A 21,273-nucleotide genomic window follows, 5' to 3' on the forward strand; every position below is an offset into this window, starting at 1 on the left:
AGACATTATGCCCCAGCCAAAGATCCAACGTATGATACGTTCAGTTTCACCCTCTGCTGCCCTTTCTTTATAAAGCTCTGTAGGCCAGAGTCAGTTTCTCTCCCTGCGATTGACAACACTATGCTCAGCATGTTGCCCATGAGTCTAAGTGATGATTTATGGGCAGACGAAAAGACCTCACCCTCCCAGCAAACAGCAGAGAACACTGAAAGGAAAGTGACCCTGTCTCTCAGGAGGGATGGAAGAGAACAGCGTTTTGCTTTTTCACTTACGTATAGGACTCAATTGGGCTTGTCTGAAGGCCAAAGGAGGTGAGATGAGAGTGGGGCCGACAGGCAGCATGAGGAAAATGGCTGCACAGCTAATTCCCGTACAGGAGACGCTGACTTTGTCTTTACGGCCAAAAAAGGTGCATATTTTACCTCAGGGTAACTAACATCCCTGACCTATCCTGAGGTAAAAATAACTGAAAACCAGGCATTTTAGTTTTACTGTGATGTGAACTTGCCAAGATCACTTCATGGAGGGGGGGTACAAAGCTGCTTACCTCATGTTAAAAACTAGCACATCTTGCCTTCAGTGGCTTTTTAACCTCAGGATAAGCCTATGCAAATTAGCTGCCCTGAGGTAAAAATGCACATTTTTAGCGGTGAAGACAAGGCCATTGGGAGGGAGGCACAGGCATCAAGAAGCGACGTACAAAGCTGACAGCCACTCCATTCATTGCATCCCTTTGGAGGAACGGGTCACTCTTACAAATCAATATTTGAGATGTGGACATTAAAAGTCTAATGTGTCAGAGTTTCCTCCAGTGCCCATCCCCCCCAGAGGGGTCAGTCTGGGAAGGTGCTGAGCACCCTCAACTCCCATTGAAGTCCAAGTACTCAGCACATTGAAAACAGTCAGACCCTGAATCTTGGCCCCAAATATCTAGAGGTTTGGTTTCCCCCTTCCATTCTGGGATTAATGTTTTGCACTGTCATTTATCTCCTTATCCACACCCACATAGGGCAGAGACTGAGAGGTGATGGATATTTTAGTGAGAAGGCACTGGACTGGGACTCAGTTCCCAGCTCTGCCACAGACTTTCTGGGTGACCTTGGCCACCTTCATCCCTGTGGGCCTCAGTGCCTCATCTCAGGAGTAATACACCTTTCTTTTTTTCCACTCTCTAAGTAGGCTGTTAGGTCTTTGGGGAAAGGCCTGTTTTTATTGTATACTTGCACAGGGCCTAGCATAACGGGGCCTCAATCTCAGGTAGGATCTCTAAATGCTACCGTAATACAGATAATACTGACACTTCTCTTTTGGGGAAGAGGATGAAGATTTAGTTCTGTTCAAACTTTTGGAGGTCATTCATTCTGAACGCTCCCTTCTCCTGGCCTCACACAAGTGGTGACCTTGCCTGGAACCCTGCTGCCCTCAGAGCAGGCTGCTGACCAGCCATACAGAACAACAATGCAAGGCCCAGATGTCCTGAACCAATACATCTTGGTTTGTAATCTAATTTGAAGAGTTTTGCTGCAAATACTGGATAGCAACCAAGGTTATAAGTGTATTGCAAAAATACCCTGGGGATAAATTTAATCATTTCAATATTGCCTTTAATAACTATTTTAATTAAGACAGCCCTTTGCAGCTGGGCCCCTTTCTGCCCTAGAAATTCCAGCAGTATTAGATTTCTATAAGGTCCCCTTGGACAGCATTAGCAGCATATCACTGTACATAAACAAAGCTTTTCTTCTGCAACCAGTATGCTGGGAACCAAAGTGCTGAGGGTATTCAGACTAAGCTTCTTCTATTTAGGTATTTATATGGCTCTCCCCATCGGTGTGCCACACTGACATTAATGGAATTACCTGGAATGCCCCTGAAAGGCAGGGAAGTAACACTGTGCACTTTACAGATGGGGAACTGAGGCACAAGACTATTATGATTCACCCAGGCTCAGACAGGTGCTGTTGTATTTACAGTAGCAACTAGAGACCTCAACTGAGGGTCCGTTACTCCAGCACTGTACATATGCCTAGTGACAGACGAACCTGACACAAACAGCTTGTAAACTAAACTAAAAAACCACCACCAAAAGGCCCAGAGAAGGGGAAGTGTCACGGCTGAGGTCACACAGGAGATCGGGACAGAACCTAGCACCTGGGCTCTCAGTAGCATCCCGTCCACTAGACCATGCTGTCTCTGTCGCAGAGTCAGGAACTGTACCCAGATCTCGAGTCACTGCAACACCTTAAGTGCAAGACATCCTTCCTCTAAGGATATTTACTGATCTAAAAGGTGATAAAATTTGCTTCTGACATACGAAGCCAGTGTGGAAAAAAGTCCCTGAAGAACAAGAATCCTGTAGGTAAAGCTCTGAGTGATCGGGATGTCAGCACACAGCAAGTTCTGGATTAACTTTACTCTCACAGGAAAGCATTAAATTGGGCCACTCCCAGCTGGAGATAAAGGAAATTCTAACAGGTGTCAGCAGCACAGACAGCTGCTCTCCAGCCAAATACAAGGCTTAGATAGACACTGGTGACTAAGGGATCAGGACTCACATAAACCTATTTTGGCGACGATCCTACCAAGAATTTCAGTGAGTTAATCTACCACTTCCTTACTGAGATACAGCACACATGCCTCCTCCCCATACCCAGACAAGGGCGGATGCTTGGTTTTAGAGGTTACAAAAAGTTCATAAAGCCACTCTGGGGCAAGTTTTCTAACTCAGACCCCTAAATTGCAACCACAAAATATACGTGCCAATGCTGTACCAAACGTGTGCTAAGTAAAAACCTATAGAGAATTTCTAAAATGTGCATTAAACTTTGGACCTGCCAATCTCACCTAGTCTTGTCTTTCAATGTCTGCATTGGTCTGAACCATGGAATTTATAAATTCCTCTCTTCCTCTACCTGCAGGTGACAAAGGTATTTTAATGAACCAAAAGGGAATTTGCTGGAAGGAGTGAGTTTAATACATGCACATGTAAATGCAACTGGCATCAACAAAGACAGCAAATAGCTAAAAACTTGTCCACACAAATGTCATTTCTTTGGCTGTATTTACATTTTACAAGGGACTGTATTTTTAGCAGCAATGGAGGAAGCCCAATGAATGAGGTGAGAAATATTTGGTTAGGAGCATGTAGCCTCTCCTTGCAGGATGAAGAAAGTAAAAATCATGGCATGTTTAGTCAAGAAGCCTTTGATAGATTTCTTCCAATGCTGGATCCTGGGGGTTGTTTTGTTGCTTTTTCAATAGCCATATCCCAATACAAACACTAAACACAGAGGGTGAAATCCTGATCCCATGGCAGTCAATGCTAGTTTTCTCTGTTCAGGCTACCAACAGGAGAGTAATTATACGGTTATATACACAAGGCGGTGGGCTCTGTGATATGGATGTTAGTTCACTGGGAACAACTCGTTTCACGCAGGCCACCCAGACACCCTTCACTACCCAGCTGACTGGGATGCAAACCAGCGACCTGGAAGCAACAGTATCTATATCCAATTACCGATCTCCTGAGCCATCCAAATCCCACACTTTAGTTATTAAATGTAGCCCTTTTGCATGACTCTTGCTAGTACTCGATATTTCTGAATCATCCATGGTTGGAAACATAATTAGTGATGGAAATTGCTGTGTATCAGAATCTGAGCAGGATTGCTGAGACAATGTCACTCAAAAAAGGTCACATGATTTGAAATCTGTTCCAACAGATTGTTGTCAGATGATACAAATGTTTCTGGGCGCTGCAGTCACAGATGGAAGAAAACGCAAGCTGAGTGGTGGGGCCTGAGTGTACATATGCAGGAGGTGTCAATGACGCTGCTGTCTGTCAAGGATGCTCTATAATATTTTGAGCATCATAAATGAAAATAAAAGTATTCCTGAAGAGTTGGGTTGTTTTAGGCCAAAATGGAATTAGCTTGAGCTCAGAAACTGCCTGAGCATTAGACTCTCAAACAACAGCCTGGCTGACACACAAACCCATTAAAGGAACACAGATTTTAGATACAGAGTATGAAAGACAAGGGAATGCTGAGGAAGAGGCTGCCACAGTACCATGGCCCTGGGCACACTGCAGCACAAGGGAGGGGACAAAAGAGACAAATGTGAAACAAAAGATACAAGAAAATATATGGAGATGGTATGCAAAGCCCTACAATTAGGTTGTAGAAGGAGCCCGGCAGTCCCCCTTTCAGACAGCTCTGAGCAGATGCAGCTTTTACACTTAATTGCTCACATAGGAAACAATCACATTATGGTGCCTTACGTCATTTAGTCTAAGCCGGTGCATGCCAGTGAAAGACCGCTCCCTACGTCAAGGCTTCCTAGTGCTTTGGCCACCATCTCTCTTGGCAAAGAAATTCTTCTGCCTAACAGATTTCACTGTCAAGAGCTATTGGTGACATTTAGCCTCAAATTTTCCATAGCTTATTTTCATGTGGTTATTCCTAAGAAAGAGAAATTCACACACCTACTAATGGCTTCTCCAGTGCCTTCGATGCTCTCTTAGTGCAGAATCTATGGGACAGATGTCTCGGAAAATGTCACAACATACAACAATTCTAAGTTCTATCAGAGGATTCACACCGACAGCTGTTAGTGGGGCTGAAAGCGCTGAACTCCTCAGCTTCTCTGATGCAAGCCTTGGCAAAGAAGTCAGACTTTCAGATGGGGAAATTTTGGTTTTGAATTTCCATTACCCTTTGCTTTCTATAATTAAGGATTTTTGAAAGTGACTGTCATATTAAATCAGGAAGTAGAAAGAAATCTCTTGGCTTATTTCAGAAAAAAAGGAAACAATTCAGGAGATGAGAAACAGACACCAAATGCAATCACATATATATTAAAACCCAAAATAAATTTTATTTCCTCCCCCCCCAAGGCAGATCATAATGTCAAAAGGTAAAATTAGGTCACAAGAGAAAATAAGGATGAGGATTTTGCCCCATGCTAGCGACTGAGATATAGCCATATAAAAACTCACAGGTTCAGCCCAATTCCAATGGTATAAACGAAGATGAATGGAATGGAACAGGAAGGAGGCAGGGGTACTGCAGTCAAAATGAAGATGTGATAGGGCTAAATGAAAGAAGGCTGCAAAGGATATGGCTCCAGGTACAGCTTTTGACCTTTTGTCTCCTGGAATACCCAATTCATGCTAAAAATAAACCAGACACCATTCCCTTGAAAAAAGTAATGATACTGTCAAGATAACTCCCAGGCATACATTGATAGCACGCTCCATACGGTAAGGAAACAACACGGAAATAAAGCACGAATGGCATCGGACTTCTAGATTTTTTAGTACATCTCTATGTACATAATATTACTCACAATCACACACAGCCTTGTTTAAGGCTACAGAGACCTAGATGGCTTCCATTTCTCTTTTTCTAAATGAGGGCTGCATAACATCCATTAACCTCAATAATTTAATCATGAAATCATGCAGCAAGAGACGAGATAGCTTTTCCTATGGCTGATTCATCGCAATCGACATGACTTTGATAAACACATTTCAATCAGAGCTGCCAAGTTTCAGCCAGAGGGAGACTTGGAAGATCATCAACACGATCAATTTTACAGCATGAAACAGCAATACAATAGCCATATACCACTGCTTTGTCAACAATCCCTAATGCTCCTTCCCCTTCAACATGGCTCCACTATCTGAAAAGTGGCTTATCTGTTGGACTTTAGCTTCTTCATCAGGCACTTAACATCTCAGGAGATTCCCCTTCCCTTGCTACCCGCAGGTCCCTGGCAGCGCGCAGGGTTGGAGATGGGACCCCATTCCTGACTCATTCATAGAGCCCCGCATGGATCTGAATTTACCCAGAGTTCAGGGATTTTATCACCTCATAATAAATATATTTATATATGCAAACGAAAGCAAACATGTCCGTGGACTGCCCTGGCTAAATAAAGATCAGCTTTTGCAAAATGTTGCAGCAGTTGGCAAACAACTTTAAGAGTGTAATTTATGCCTTTTAGCTTTCATCAAATTAAATGTCTCTCTCAGACAGGAAACAGTTATTGATTGTTAGTGGAAAAATCATTTTACATTCAACCAGTGACATGGAAAAAAAAACGCTCAAAAACCATGCTATCCACTGAATGAAAATTAAGTTCAATTTCTAGAAAAACCAGGGACATTACTGAGTGCCAATATCAGATCTCTGTGTGATGTCTCTGCCAGGGTATTTACAGCTTTAGAAGCAATAAGTCAGACAGGCAAGCAAGGAAAGAGGAGACATACTGGGATATTTCAAAACTGTAAAAAGGGTGGATTCCTATAGCTTAGTTCCGAAAACAGGCAACAAGCTGGAGGATTATTTTATCTGAACTGGTTTTCTGAGCTAGAAAAACCTCCCAATGTGTCTCCACAAAAAAAAAATTTTTTTAAATTAAAAATCCTAGACTGGAAGTGTTTTTGAATGTTCTACAGGCTCCCCCAAATGATGTTCATAAGAAGTATTTTTTAAATGGCAGATTACTGTGCTGGGAATGATGCTAAGGCCCTGGGGAGAATGCCAAGTGACATATTTTGTTACTCATCCTTTAACATAATTAGCTCAGAACAGGGGCTAAGGAGTGCTTTGACCAGTTCTTACTGGCAGTTTGCTCACATAGCGCCAGAAAGACAAAGAAAGATCAATTACACAAATGAAGGAAAAACTCCATTATTTTCCTTAATAATTAAGAAACTGTTGGACAGACAATAGGAAACACAACAAAACCCAAATCCCAATTAATCTGATGGTGTAGGCTGGAAAGAACCAAGTATCTTAACAATTGAAAGATCTGATCAGAATTATTTGAAAAGACTTAAAAAAAGCACAGCACAAACAATAGTCCATATACCTTCTTACTGGTCCCATGCACTCATCTTTTCACTCCTGCATCACATTTAATCCTCTCCTCTTAGCCAACAAAAACATGTCAGCTAAATGTAAAACCAAGAGATGGCAATAACTGAAAATAGAGGTATTTTGTTCAGACAGACCCTACTGCTTTGCAATTTACATAGTCCTTAAATAGACAGCACTGTGACAATTTAGGCCCCAAGTCTAAGGTGGTTTCATTTTATTATTTTTTACAAAGGCAAAACACATTCTGGCAGTAATTTTAGTGTATTTTTTGCAATACGAATATAGTTGTGTTGTGCTAATGCAATAGAACCAGAAAAACCTTAGCTACATTTGGATTTTTTTGGACCAGTAATTCTCAACAGGTCCTGCTGCATTACTGGTAACTCTACTGCGAGCCATAGCACAGAGGGGCCTCGAGGGGGCCCAGGTATTTTCACCTCCATGCTGTCTAATGCAAGACTAGACAACATGGAGATAAATAATATTCAAACCTTGTTTACACTGTAGCCTTCCATCACAGAGAACTTCACCTGTCAGCAATTACAGATCAGAGATCTTATTGCAGCCAAGACCATAGTGTCACTGTCCGGTCTATTTTTACTGTCCAGACTGAAAGGAAAGCAAAAAGGGCCCAAATCCTGCACTGCCCTAAGTCAATGGGAGTTTTGCCATTGAGTTCAATGGGAGCAGAGCCAGACCCATGTGAACAAAAAACTCATGGTGAAAAGTACATTAGATCGTAAAAGCCTTTCCCTTTATAAATGGAAAATGGTCTTTGTGAAACAGGGAAGGAATGCATTTTTAAAACATATGGATCCAAGCTGAGCTCTGATGTAACCATGTACAATTCCATTAACTCCAGTGGGACAGGCCCAGAGTTGACTTGTCCTGCCTTTTTTTAATTTATTTTTAATTTGACAGTGTTTTTAAAATATGCATTCGTTGTGCAATTCAGGGCTGCGCTCTCCATCAGTTCGCACAATGCCTTGCAGAAAGTCAAGAGAGAGCTCGTGAAAGCTGTGTGTTCCTAATGACAACACTGAAAAGGTTGGAAAAGGATGTAAAGAGGGGGAAGGGAAAAGAAGTCAGGATGTGAAACAGGGGAAATTCAGGCAGTTCATCTAAACACGTTACACAGAGTCTGAGGTCAGCCTGCAATGCCCCTTGCTGTAGTTTTTAGGCCACCAGCTCATAGCTAGTCTAGTGTAAGATGTGGAACAGAAGTTGCTATGGTAAGTATGCCTCCTTCTTACTGAATAGCAAGTAATCAGATGTGCAAGCTGTCACTCAGCTTCTATATTGAAATTGGCTACACTATAATCACTCAGACTGTGGGCCTGATTATGAACGTGGCCTCAAGTTGGCCTGTTATGTGCCAGCAAGAAATTATGAGCAAATTCCCTTATTCAGATGTCCAAGTACCTGGCTTGGAGACGCAATCAGCTACCTAGATGACTATGTGGTGAGAGTTGTGCTGCCAGTTAACTACAGGCTAAAACTGCAGCCACAAAATTTGTTCCCAGTTAAAAGAAGGGCACTCGCTAAATATATAGAGCAAATCTAGCATCAGAAATAATGTAATACAAGACATTTCTCAAGCACTCTGCTGGTACCTTTCCTCTATCTTTCGCCAGTCGAGGCTGTAAGATCTGTTGCTAAAAGTATGTAAATTGTAGGCAAATGAAGAATAGGAAATAGCCTGGATCAAATCCCAATTCATGTACTTGGGCTGTCTGTACTAGTTTCTATCGGTTACTGAAAGACTGGCAGATACAGAATGTTGGCATTGCTTTGCCATTCAACAACAACGTCTTCCTTCTTTCGATTAAAATTTTAGGATTATTCTAGACTAGGGTTGCCAACCTCCTAATCTAGGAATTTGCTGACCAGTCCCAGCACATACAATATCCAGGCAATACCAGAGCCAGGTTACAAGAGTAACAATCAGAATTGCCCGCAGCCAGTGGGTTGAACTAAGGTCCGCTGGGGGCTTTAAAGGACCTTCAGGTGAATATATATTTTTCGGGCTATTTCCAAAGCTGATTTGGGACTCCCCAGTGTGCTCACCGGTGCTTAGGGCCTCTTAAATCCTGGGATTACCGAGCCATCGCACACACTCACGTGCCTGTCTAGTCTCGGCTTAGCCACGAAGTTCATTTACATGGGCTCCAGCGAGGGAGGGAAAGCGGATGGCCGTTCGTTGCACAAGCACATCCCACTGGCTATTTATGGAGTACTCTTCGTCTGCCAAGTCACAGGAGAGAAATAACGATGGCGACATACTGGGGCAAAACAGCTCATAGGACACAGCCATGTCTCTGGGCCAAACATACAGAGCTAAGGGAGTCAGGATGGGAAGAGACATGAACAGCTGACTACTGGTCCGTGGGAAGAGGGGATGTCCCATGTCAAATTAACCACCTCCTCCCCTAGAAGGCCAATGCAGCTCCATAAAGAGGACTGTGTTCTCTTGCCATGCAAAACGCCAACATTCAAATCCACCCCATGAGGCCACGAATACTGCAGAAGGGAGGTGGAGGTGGTGGAGATGCCGTAACAGAGCTAGCAGTTTCTGGAAACAAATTCCATTGAACCAAGACCACGGGATGCTGCAAACTCTGGTGGGCTCTCCCCCGAGCAGCTTCCTTGCTCTAAGTGTTTATGTTAATTAATACCCAAGTGGGCTCAGTGCAATACATTGCCCGAGGCTTGAAAACAAAGTGCTGCTACGCTAGGGGCTGTTCATTTCCTAATCCTAAATAACCAAAAGATCCCGACATCCAGAAAGAGAAAGGAGATCAGAGCCTCTAAATATTAAGTCTATAGTAACCTATTTTAAAAAAAAAAACCCACACCAAAGCAGTTACAATCTCCTTTTAACATGCAGGCTTTGCAGGTCTCTGGAGAGTTGCCAAGGGTTCCCTCTCCTACTTTACAGAAAAAAGAATTAAAATGAATGATACAAGCAGCATTCCCATTGGCACTGCTCAGGATTCACCGATTCATAAGTGGGCAAGTTTTGTTCTTTGGAAAGGCTGCCCTCTCGCCTAGAGCACCTGCTTTTGCAGCCCAAATATCAGATGTTCAAGAGAGGCACTTAAAAAAAACCAGAAACACAAAACACAAAAACAAAAAACCCCCACCAAACTACCACCACCAGGAAGCATCTATGTGGGATCTCTTTTTGGTTACTTCATTCCATTTTTTTACATCAGGGCTTTTACTCCATTCTTAACCTGGAACAAGACTACAGCAGTTAGGACATAAAAGTCATGGAATTCTCCTTGCACCAAAACAAAAGCTATATCCAGTCTCTCCTACTTCCAAATTGCAAAGCATCTCTTTGTAAAATTGCTTCATGTAGTTCAGCAGTTCCCTGCGTGAAGGTTGTTGCATAAAAATGTGTATCTCGCAGTTATATTACAATATCCTGCAGGGTAACACAAACAAACAAAGCACTCTGATACCCTGCCTCCCTTTTGAGCCCAGTGGTTTGAAGAGTCACTATGTGTATTTCTGATTCATTTTTAAAATTGCAGCCTTCCACAACGGGAAGCTCCCACCCTGTGTTTTTGGAGCTATAATTTCTCTGACCCAGGCAGACCTCACATAGTAAATTACAGAGACACCGAACATAGCAAACAGCATGAAAAACCAAGCGTGCAACCTAGTTACAGCCATTGTGCTACCTTTCCCCGCTCTCTTCCAAACCCCCATTTAGACTCAAGAAAGCTTTCTCACAGCTTTGTGCTGGGTCCCTTTTTGTCATCCATTCCATACCTGGAGGGACATGGCTTATGCTAACGTGCTCAATTTATTTGGCATTACAGTGGGTTTAAACACAATGTAAGGCACAGCTCATGAGCCACGCCCACACATCTCCCGCTACCGTTAAAAATCCATTGTTCGATCTGTGCCATAATCCCCACCCCACAGCTGAAGGATCCACTGTGGAAAGGAAATGGATGGAAATACGAACCCTTTCCTACTGGACTGAGCAAACCTCATGAACTCAAAACAAGCAAGATGAACAGCAAGTACCACAAACCCTTACGCTCTGCCTGGCAATGGCAAATGGATTCTTTTTCCAGACAATGGGACCATGGTGAGGGGGCCAATGGGGACTTTTCCTCCAACAAAAGCCCACTACGCCAAGCTGTATGTGGGACCCAAGTGATGCACAGGCCTGTGCAAACCCAATGCCCATGGTGAATGTCACCCACATTGAGCCAATAAAGGCTGCATGAATGTGTCATTCGTCTGATTATGCTCAGCCTCCATCCTTCCTAATGCCAGCCACACTCGTCTGCTGAGTCACGTCCAATTCGGTCTAGACCCTGCAGTAAGGCTTGCCCATATGGAGTTCATTGCAGGATTGGTGCAGCCAACTGTAGGCTCTTTGAGGCAAGGACTGGGCTGTTGCATGTGTTTGTACAGCACCAAGCATGATGGAGGTCTCTGTCCAGGTTGGGTTTTTGGGAGTGACCAGAATAGAAATAAAGTAAAACAACAGGCCCAGGGCTGCAGCCTTGGATCCAAGCCAGAATCTTTTCTGAAATCCAGCATCAAATAAACTAGTCAATGTTTCAGGGGCTTTCCTCCCCTCTCTCACTTTAGTTAACAAAGTCCCCTTTGGAAGCCAGAGGCTGGAATTTCTGCCCTTGCAACAGCACACAGGGCTGGTGTGAGAGGATGGTGCCAATTTTAAAAAGAAAAAAAAATGAAGCATTTTTGTTGAAAAAAAGTGAAAAACCAAACAGCCCAACCATAGGACTCTGGGGTCTTTACAAACTGACACGTGCAAAAACAACTGTGTCTGAATTCAGGGCTAACCAGCCTTGACTGCATCCCTTAGATGCTTGCAAATGGCACCATCCCACTGAAATCAAAGGGAGTTTTGTCTTTGGTTTCAATAGGAGCAGGATTAATACCCTTGTCCTCTGAGATATCAACGTAAAAAGTGCCTCATAATCCTGATACCCCACCAAATGCACATCCTAACCCTGATACCATAACAACTATCCCCCTGAATGCATTCGCCTCCTGCGAAAGCACTGAAAGCGCCTGACAGACTATTGGGAGGAGGAGGAGGAGGAGGATAGGATTAGTCAAGTGTATTACAGAAGGCTGGACTGCAGAACAAACAGGTTTTATGGAGGTAGCAATCAAAACAGACAGTGCCCTGCAATTCTGCTGCTTAACATACAAGTCCCAAGCAGACTGAGTTCCGAGGACAAGGAAAGTCCTTAATGCTGTAGTTAGGGCTTGTCTACACATGGAGTTGTTCCTGATTAACTCTATGTGGATACTCTGGTTCTGGAAGAAGAGTGAGTTGTTCCTGTTCAGTTTAATGCACTTTCAAAGTGAGTTAAGATAAACAGGAAGGAATCAGTCTGGGTGTGTCTACTCTGCACAGTATACCCGGGGTCTGACATGTGTTTATGCCCAAACACCCCTAATGTCCACACACAAAGCTCTCTAACGTGCACCTACTCTCCTCCGGCTGAATCTGGGCTTGATGGCTCGCTTAAGGAGAATAAATACAAGTCAGTGTTCTGGTACAGTGTTTGACCAAGCCTGGTTCCCTTTGCATTGAGGACACAGCTGAAGCTCGCGTTGCCAGTTCATGTTTGGATAGTCTGTCAATACTATCCCACAATCCCCTTGGTCTGTCTGTTCTGGCCCTTCTATCTCCCAGCTTTCCACTTGCCTCCCATGTACCAGAAGCGATCCCGTACTTTACATTCACTCACGCAGTCTTTAACCTCCATTTCTACACAAACTGCTGGATTTTCAAGACAGCTAAGCCAGCTTGCTGAAGAACTGAGAAGGTGGCCACTACCCAGCATGCTGCTAGCTGGCCAGAGGAATGCACCAGGAGTTTGGTCAACATGTGGTGAGAGGGCTGCAAGAGTCATGAATTTAGCAGGACTACTAGCAACATACATTTATATTAAGTCTGGGAACTCCCTGGCTGGCTGCCTGAAATGCCCCCTGCGTTGGCTGGCTGTGAGCATTTCCAACCAAACGCCAAGGGATGGACAGACAAGCTGTGAGAAAAAAAAAACAACCTGAATTCTGGGGACTGTTTGCTGGTCATCATCATCTCATGGTAATCCTACATGTTCATGAGTTAGCGGAAGCTGCTGGCAGAATTAAAATGCAATGGGCCTCTCTCATTCCACAGTAGGACTCCTGTGGAAAAACAGGAAATTACACTAGCTCCATTCCCTGTTGCAAAGCTGGGGGGGTGGGGGCGGGACACGACAATCTGTCCATATGAAAGACAACTGCAGGGAAAGGGTAAAAAACAAAAAAATCCCTCTCATCTCAAGCCTGAGAAAGTTCTGAGACTTCTTGGGGAGGGAGATTGTCTCAGTACAGCGCAAAAAAAGGATCCATATGCCCAGTCCAAAGTGATGGTTAAAGTTGGCTCAGGCAATTCTCTGTGCATTAGACTGTAAAACCGAGCCCCTTCCTGTGCTGTCTTGGTAAATCCAAGCAGACCAGGCAAGAACAGGTCCAACAGCTTTACTGGCACAGCTCCCAGCAGTTTGCTTCATTTTGACACCATGTGCACCACTGCCCAAATCCAGCAGCTCAGGAGTTCACATTGTACGGTGGCCTTAAGAGGACAAGTTGATCCATCTGCCTCCTTCCCCATACAGCATCCTCAGAAAAGGACACATGTTCTGGATACTGGAGGGACAGGGAGAAACCTGCCCAGCAGCCACCTGGATGTAAAAAAAAGGTGTTATTCTTGGGTGTTCCCAATCAGGGTCAGAAAGGATGGCAGAGCTGGCATTGCAAGGTATGCACAGGATATACAGCAGTGTCCTATGCAAACACTGCAAGTGCATGGGAATTGGAGAGCTGACGCTGACATGTGTCAGCGCAGCCATTTACAGTAATTGTTTTTGGACTTGGGATCATGCAACTTAATGGCTAAGCTCTAAACCGCTCTGCTGAATGGGATGAATGATTACTTCGCTGTAGTGTTGCACGAGACTAATTATTATCACGTTGACCGAGAACGCATTGCAGGAACCCCAAAGCTCATTTCACAATGTTATCTGGTTGGATTGTCATATTAATGCAACTGCGAGAAATGTTCTAATCTTAATGGATAACACAAGCCTCGAGGCTCAGAGACAGTCTCCTTCAACAGAATACCAAACGATTGGCATCGTTTTGCTAGAGTTCTGAACAGTGCCCTTGCTGATTCAATCCCATAACCAGAACCTCCATTAACTCCAGTGGGAGTCACTCTCACACAAGGAATGGGGGTACAGTAAGTCATCTACATATCGATTGCGTAACATACCAGGAGGCCTTAATCTTTAAGAAAAGCCCAATATAATAATGCAAACGTTTGCACTGACGCAATGGAGGAAAGATTTTGTAAATGTGTCTTTCAAGGATGGAGGAGAGGGTAACTGGCTCACCAGGACAAATCTCATCCAAAAAGGATTATGGAATTCAACTACAGGTCAGACTGCTAGCACCCCATCTGCTATGCTGCCAGCCTTGGGGTCTTGTGCCCCTCAAAGCTTTGCAGTCAGAGAAGAAGCATGGCCTAATAGTTGAGGCACTAGCTGATGATCTGGGTTCACGTCCTTGCTCCACCTCAGGCTTCCTTGACACCACGGGTAAGTCGTGTCATCGCCCAGCTCCCCATCTGTACAATGGGGACACCAGCCCTGCCCCACAGGACTGTTGCGAGAATAACTACGTTGACGGCTGTGAGGAACTCTGATACTAGTGTAAATGAAGGCCATGGAAATGCCTTCGGCGGCACTGATGCACTAGGGATGGGACGATGAGGATTTACTACTTGTATTATCTTAACGCCTACAGAAGGCATCCCCTGCACTCTTCCTCTCTGCAGCGCACCCATGATCAGGCCCTCTGCACTCCTTCGACATTACTTCCCTTACTAAACAAATACAACACACACCAAAGCCCAGATTCTCCATTGCCCTGCAAACTGTGTAACCATTTACACCACTGCAAAGTCTGGGTAAAAGCCTATCAACTCAGGACAGTAATGGCTTCCTCCAGTTTAGCACTGGTGTAGACAGACCTACCAGGTAGCGTCTGGGACAAACTGGCAGGATCCGTGTACACTCAAAGTTATGCCTCAAACTCCATGCTTAGCTACTGCAAGCTCGGCAGACATATCCCAAGTTCTGGGTAGCTCATGGACCACACGACAGGAAGGAGGAGAGGTTGAAGTTTGGAGAGAAAGCTGTGGGGCGGTGGGGGGTGAACGACTGTTGGGAACGACTGCTTTTCCTCCTACCCCAGAATCCCTAAAGGAACAGTTTTAATAAACACCATGTGCTGTGTTATAGACAATAAGGATCTGCATTCCACTACGTAAGTGAAGAGGAATTGCATAGGCAATGAGATCTAGTGGTTAGAAAGAAGGGATGCTGGGGAGAGAGAGGGAAGGAGATAGAGAGCCAAGACTCTGGATTCTTCTCCCTAATCTGGCACTGGGTACCCATACATCCATGGGCAAGTCATCCAAGGCTCTGCAAACATTAAGGCTCAAAACATCCTCTGTACAGCAATAGGTCAGTATTTCACAGCTGGATAATAGGGATGCAAAGAGGTTATGTGACACTTCCAAGGTGGCACAGAGAGGCTGTGACAGAGCTGGGAGTCTGCTCTCCATGACAGCAGATACCAAACAGCTGGCCCTTGTACTGTCCACTTATTACAGGTTACAGCAACAGTTGGGGACATCAGTGAGAACAGCCTGGTATACCTTTGGATGCTTGATAACAAACAACATAATTGTGAACATTTCTCTAGAGACACTAGACGTCTCTGTAAATGCTAAAATGATGGCTCCTGCACACAGTACAGAGTTAATCCAGGGACCCTTTGCTGTTAAAGAGGCAGTACAAAGTGTGGGCCTGATTCTGGAACTCTTGTAGACAACAAAACTACTCAGACACTCAGCAGCTAGACAAGAGTACAGTGCAAGAGCATGAATAGCAGAGCTGGTTGAAATATAACATGACTTCCATGAAAATTCAGAGAGCTTTTTCTTTCCCAAAATCCAGAAATGTTTTCAATAAATTACATGTATTTTAAAAAAAAAAAAAAAAAAAAAGGAATTCCCCCAACCAGCCCTATTGACAAGAATACAGGCGCAAGCCTCACACACTTCTGCACAGCTCCCCAAATGGCTCCCCATGACTTACACAACTCAACACGGTTAACTTTCATCATCTGGCAAGCAGCCAAGGACTTACGGTCGCGAGTGGGCAGTCTCGTAGCGCTCAAAGGCGTGTGAGGTGTCGTGCTTGTTGTTCATGTAACACTGCGTGCACAAGTCGTAATCAAAGCACACTTTGCACTTCCACCGCATGCCTCTGATGCCGTGCTTCTTGCAACAATCACAGATGATGTTGGGATGGCGCACACCTAAAAAACCCAAATACACACACAACCCATCAGAGAAGCTGTTTCAAGGCTGAATGCATTAGACAGCGCTCAGCTGGAATTACTTAGAGCAGCAGTTCTCAAACCGTGGGTTGGGACCCCAAAGTGGGTCCTGACCACGTTTTAATGGGGTCACCAGGGCTGTCAAACTTGCTGGGGTCCAAGCCTGAAGCCAGAAGTCCAAGCCCCGCTGCCCAGAGCTGAAGTCGAAGCCTGAAGGCTTCAGACCTGGGCAGTGAGGCTCAGGTTACAGCCTCCACCTGCCCAGGGCGGAAGCCCTCAAGCTTTGGCTTCACCCTCCTCAACGGGGGCAGGGTTTGGGCTTTGGCCCCCCTGCCCAGCGTGCAGGGGCTCCAGCTTCAGTCCTCCTTCCTGGTCATGTAGTAATTTTTGTTGTCAGAACAGGGTCGTAGTGGAATGAAGTTGGAGAACCCCTGACTTCGAGGGCACTCCGAGTGCCGTACTATTGTGACCCACTTTCAGTAGGTTCCTGTACAAGAGGTTCTGAAGTTCCCATTTCACCTTCCTACACACATGCTGCCCAGAGAAGAAGTTGGACTGTTTATTGTTTTAAACTAAATTCTTTAAGAGAAGGAGAGCAGCCCGGGAGCAGAAACTGGGTTATTTAAAATGCTGATAAAGATGCCAACTGCAGAGTGTCTTTAGGAAACATTACACAGGCAGACTCCACTCACAAAAGGTGATCGGCTTGACACACTAGTCCTGCTGGAGGGGCTGCAGCTCTACTTGTTTAAACTACTGCCAAAGCCCTTAAACATGGCTTTTATATATCTGCCCCAGTCCAACAGTATCTGAGCATTCCAGTTTTCCATGCATTCATCCTCACTCCTGAAAAGTTTATTATACTATTCTAGCGCAGAGGTCCTCTTCTGGCTCCATCCATAGGAAGCCCAAGGGGATGTCTTGTTATCCTCAGACAATTTGCTATCAGTCGCTAGATTAGGGCAGGTTTTAGGTATCCTGGTACCCCAGGCAAAGAATCCTTTGGTTCCCTCCCTCCGCCTTTTATCTGAGGCACGACAGCAGGTCTCTGTCTCTTCCTTTTCCCAGGTCTCCTCCATCGTTCTCCTTTCTCCCTGCTTTCTTCTCGGTCTTTCCTCCTCTCCCCACTAGCAGTCATGGCCTCTCCTGGCCAGGTGGCTTCTTCCTCCAGGCTTTAGGAGTGGCTTGTGAAGTGGAAAGCATTTCTGCAGCAGTGCTTAAGCAGCACGGTGCACCCCACCCCTGAAAGCTGGGCTGGGATTTCAAGACACACCCACGAGAGTTATGTACTCAGATCCCACTGACACTCAATGGGCTTTGGGAATCTCACCTTTATAGAGCCCTAGCCATAAATGCCCTACGTGGCTTTACCCAGCTTATGCATAGAGCTTCTCCCAAGAACAGTAGCAACAAAATAAAGCAGCTCATTCATATTGCTTCCTCCACATAGGCTTGCCTCACCAGCCCCTGCAGGAAGAGGATTAGGCTAAAAGGCTCCCCCTGAGGCATGTAGCAGAACAGTTTTCAGTTCAGAGAGCTCCCCAAGAGAACCCATCATCTTTCACGCAACAACTGGCAACCCCGGCGCTCACGCCAGAGACCAAGTACCACTCCTGTGAGATTGCTTGGGAAGCTTTCATATTGAACGGGTTTTGCTTTTTAGCCCTTCTGATGTAGAACACGTGTCTCAGAGAATCTGAAACGTAACTAAAAAGAAGCAGTGCACACAGTACTTGGGGACTTGTTCTGCACGAATGGGAGTGATGCCTTTGAAAATGAAGTTTTAATAATGGTTTAAGATACAAAGTCTCAACAAGAAAAGGGGTCTGGGAAGCTCAGTTAGCATCTGTATGTGAGCACATTTCATTCATTCTGGATTAGTGGTTAATGGCGCCTTTCAGTGCCTTTTCATGCTCTTGCAACAGAAGAATAAAGCAAACGAACTCAAATGCTTCATTCCCATGATGTTACATGGGAGCAACTTTTGATTTTCTTCACAGCGGCTTTTTCTGCTTGCCAATGAAAATCTTTATTAAATACATCAATGGCTTTATCAAAACGTATTTCCCTTTATTCTCCTATCACAGATGCACACAAAAACCAGGAATAATACATTAAAACAGGAATTCTCCAGCTCCCCACACCAATCTCCTCTCAGATTTCATTAAGAACAATTTAAAAGCAGAGACACAAAACAGTCACAAATGGATCCCTCCCCTTCATCTTTCTGATCACTGGCCCAAGAATGTTGGAAAACATTCACATGACCCAGAAACATTTGTAGAACTATGCCAAAATGTTCAACTCTGGCTGCCTAGAGTGAGTCTCCTCAACAAGAGAGGCTTGATTTTCATAGCTCATGGTGGATCTGGGGTTACATGGCAACTTTGAAAATCAGGGCATTTTTACTTTGGTGCCTATATACCTCAGGCATCCCTATCTGAAAAATTTGTTCCCACAATCCTTTGCAATAGTTTCCTACATATGTTCAGCATCGCTAATTCCTTGCATCTGAGATTAGGGGATCAACTTCTCCCCTCAGCTCTCCTGGTGCAAGTCCGGAGCAACTCCAACATAAAACATTCTAGATTTAAACTGCACGCAGAATTTGACCCACATAGTTTATATTACATCTGAAAGCAGCCTTGAGTTTCTGCTTCCCCATAGTATAAAGCATTGGTTTCTGGCTTCAGGGTTCTCAGGACAATAGCTGCTAAAAGTCGCATCAAAATTCAACTGCAAATCAGAATAACCAGCATAATTTGGGGCTGATGCCTGCATTCAAATGATATAAAGCATCCACATCTAGCCTCAGAAATTTACAAGGTATCTTTCAAACCATGTAATTGTACCTCAGATCTAGTAGTAAGTTTTGTCGCATTTTGCCAGTCCTAGATTTTGGGCTAGTGCAATTTTCAAGCTGTTAGAGTCAAACAGGAAGGTGATGGGAATTAAACTGCTTTTCTTCAGAGCTGGTTCTGAGCTGCAAAGTTTGAGTCTGTCAGGCAAGGGCAGCTTTAGCCTGGCTTCAACAGTACCCACAGAAAGCAAAAACAAGAGTGCAAAGACAATGGATTTTTTTTTGTTGGTACTTCACTTATAGGTATGAACAGGTTCATATTAATGGTATTAGTGTGGGCAAAGCCCACTAGTGCTGAAGCCTCTTGTGCAAGGCTGCAATACCCGCAGTTGGACCCAGTCCAGTGGGACAGGAGCCACTGCTGCCAGCTGAGTGTGGGGCAGGCTCACTCTCCAGCTCCCCTCCACACCAGGCCAAGATTAGAGTTGCTGGGATGGAGGGTGGTCAGTGCCCCTCTTGGTGGGGTGAGGAGGTGAAGGGGGTTGTCGTTGGCCTGTGGATTTCAGGCTGCCCCCGTGAATTTACAATAGAGTTTAGTAGTGAACCCACCAAGCCCAGAAGCTACATCTGCCCTGGGATCAGACTTTTCCCAAAGTCCTTGGGCTGCTTGGACCTGGGGTTTTACTTCAGACCAGTCTCTGCTTTTTAAGTAGATGAGATATCCCGCCCCCCTCTTCACCCCTAGTCCCCCTAAAAAAAAACAACAACAAATTTTGTTGTTTAGGTGAAAGCGCTGGGCAGTTGTGCTCTGTCATTCTAAACATGAGAATATTTAAAGGAGTGAAAAGAGAATGAGTCAAGAGGAGGGGAGAGAATGTTTGACGAAGACCCAGATGACTTGTTGGGCACAGCATGGTTACCACCATGGCAGTCTGATGATATTTAACCTCCCATGACACTGGTACCTTGCCCAGCACTCTGAAAATGGAAAGTGTTAACACTAACAAATACACACCGAGAAGTATTATCTTCATTTTACAAATGAATCAGACATAGATTTAGTGATCCCGCCTCCCGTGTCACAGAGCAGGGCTTTCTGGCTCCCAATCTACTCCCACACTGAGTCTCCCTAGCAGCTGCGAGACCTGGAGATGTAGAGGATGGCTGTCATTTGAGCTAGACATTGAGTATGCTAAGACAGAAGGCTTTACTGAATTACACAGCTGCACCTCTGGTCAATATCCAACTAATATTTCACTGGCCTTACCTATTTGTGCATTATCGTACAGAAGAAGGTCATAGGCTCCTTGGAATCCAGTCCGATAATTGGTTCTGGTCCCTTGATCCCACTGCACCACCACAGTCCTATCCGGTGTTGTTGGGCTGCCTTGCCGGCCAATCTCAACCACGGTCCCAACATTCCCTTCACCGTTGTCCTGGTTGCCCCATTTCCAGTCAATTCCGCGGACCACCCGCATCCCGACCTGCATGCTTGCATATGGGTCCAAGTCCATCACGTGGTACAGCGGCCCTCGCTGGCAGGGAATCTCAGAGGCAAGACGGAGGGAGCTGTGTGCCCAGCACACCTAGTGAGAAAGCACACTGTTAAGACACATTGTAGAGCAAGGCACAAACGTGACTGTCACAGCAAGGTGCATGTGTAAATAATTTTGGCTAATTAAACCAGGCCTACAAGGGCCCTCTGAATCAATGTTTTTCTAGATTCTGCATTTCTGAACAAGCAGCTCAAAGCCAACAGGTCATCTTCGGTCAATTCCGATTCCCCCTTCCTCTCCCTCGCCCGCATCAAAATGGTTGAGAGCTACTTTGGGTAGCAAGGTGTTATACTACAGAAGAACATCCTGGCCCTTCAAATAAAATTCTCTCCCTTGCAGACAGGGCGTGAAATCCTGGCTCCATTGAAGCTAATGGAGAAATCTCCCATACGTCAACGGGTCCAGGATTTCACCCAAGCTGACAACAAAACATAGCATTTAAATTGGTATGAATCCTCTTTCCTCAGGCCCTCAAACAAAACTACCACTCCTCACGTAGTGCTCTGTTACGAGCAACGTCTGTTCCATCCATAATGTTCCACCTGCGTGAGAAGCTGGATGAAATGAAAGGAAG

General features: G+C 44.9%; 1 protein-coding gene across 7 annotated transcripts in view; it reads right to left on the minus strand.

Moving 5' to 3' along the window:
* Positions 1 to 21,273, minus strand: part of MIB2 (MIB E3 ubiquitin protein ligase 2) — a 100,108-nt gene that overhangs the window by 49,327 nt on the left and 29,508 nt on the right. For 5 of the 7 annotated variants that reach the window (XR_007770822.1, XM_050931910.1, XM_050931912.1 and 2 more), the window contains 2 exons: positions 20,411 to 20,729; positions 16,151 to 16,322 (listed from right to left, as the gene is read on the minus strand). Coding sequence is in view for 6 of the 7 variants with exons in the window: in XM_050931910.1 (XP_050787867.1) it covers positions 16,151 to 16,322; positions 20,411 to 20,657 (419 nt within the window). In the remaining variant the exon portion in view is untranslated. The other 2 variants (XM_050931913.1, XM_050931915.1) reach the window with 2 other exon arrangements.

This window comes from Gopherus flavomarginatus, chromosome 21 (genome assembly GCF_025201925.1).
Source record: "Gopherus flavomarginatus isolate rGopFla2 chromosome 21, rGopFla2.mat.asm, whole genome shotgun sequence".
Taxonomy (NCBI): domain Eukaryota; kingdom Metazoa; phylum Chordata; order Testudines; family Testudinidae; genus Gopherus; species Gopherus flavomarginatus.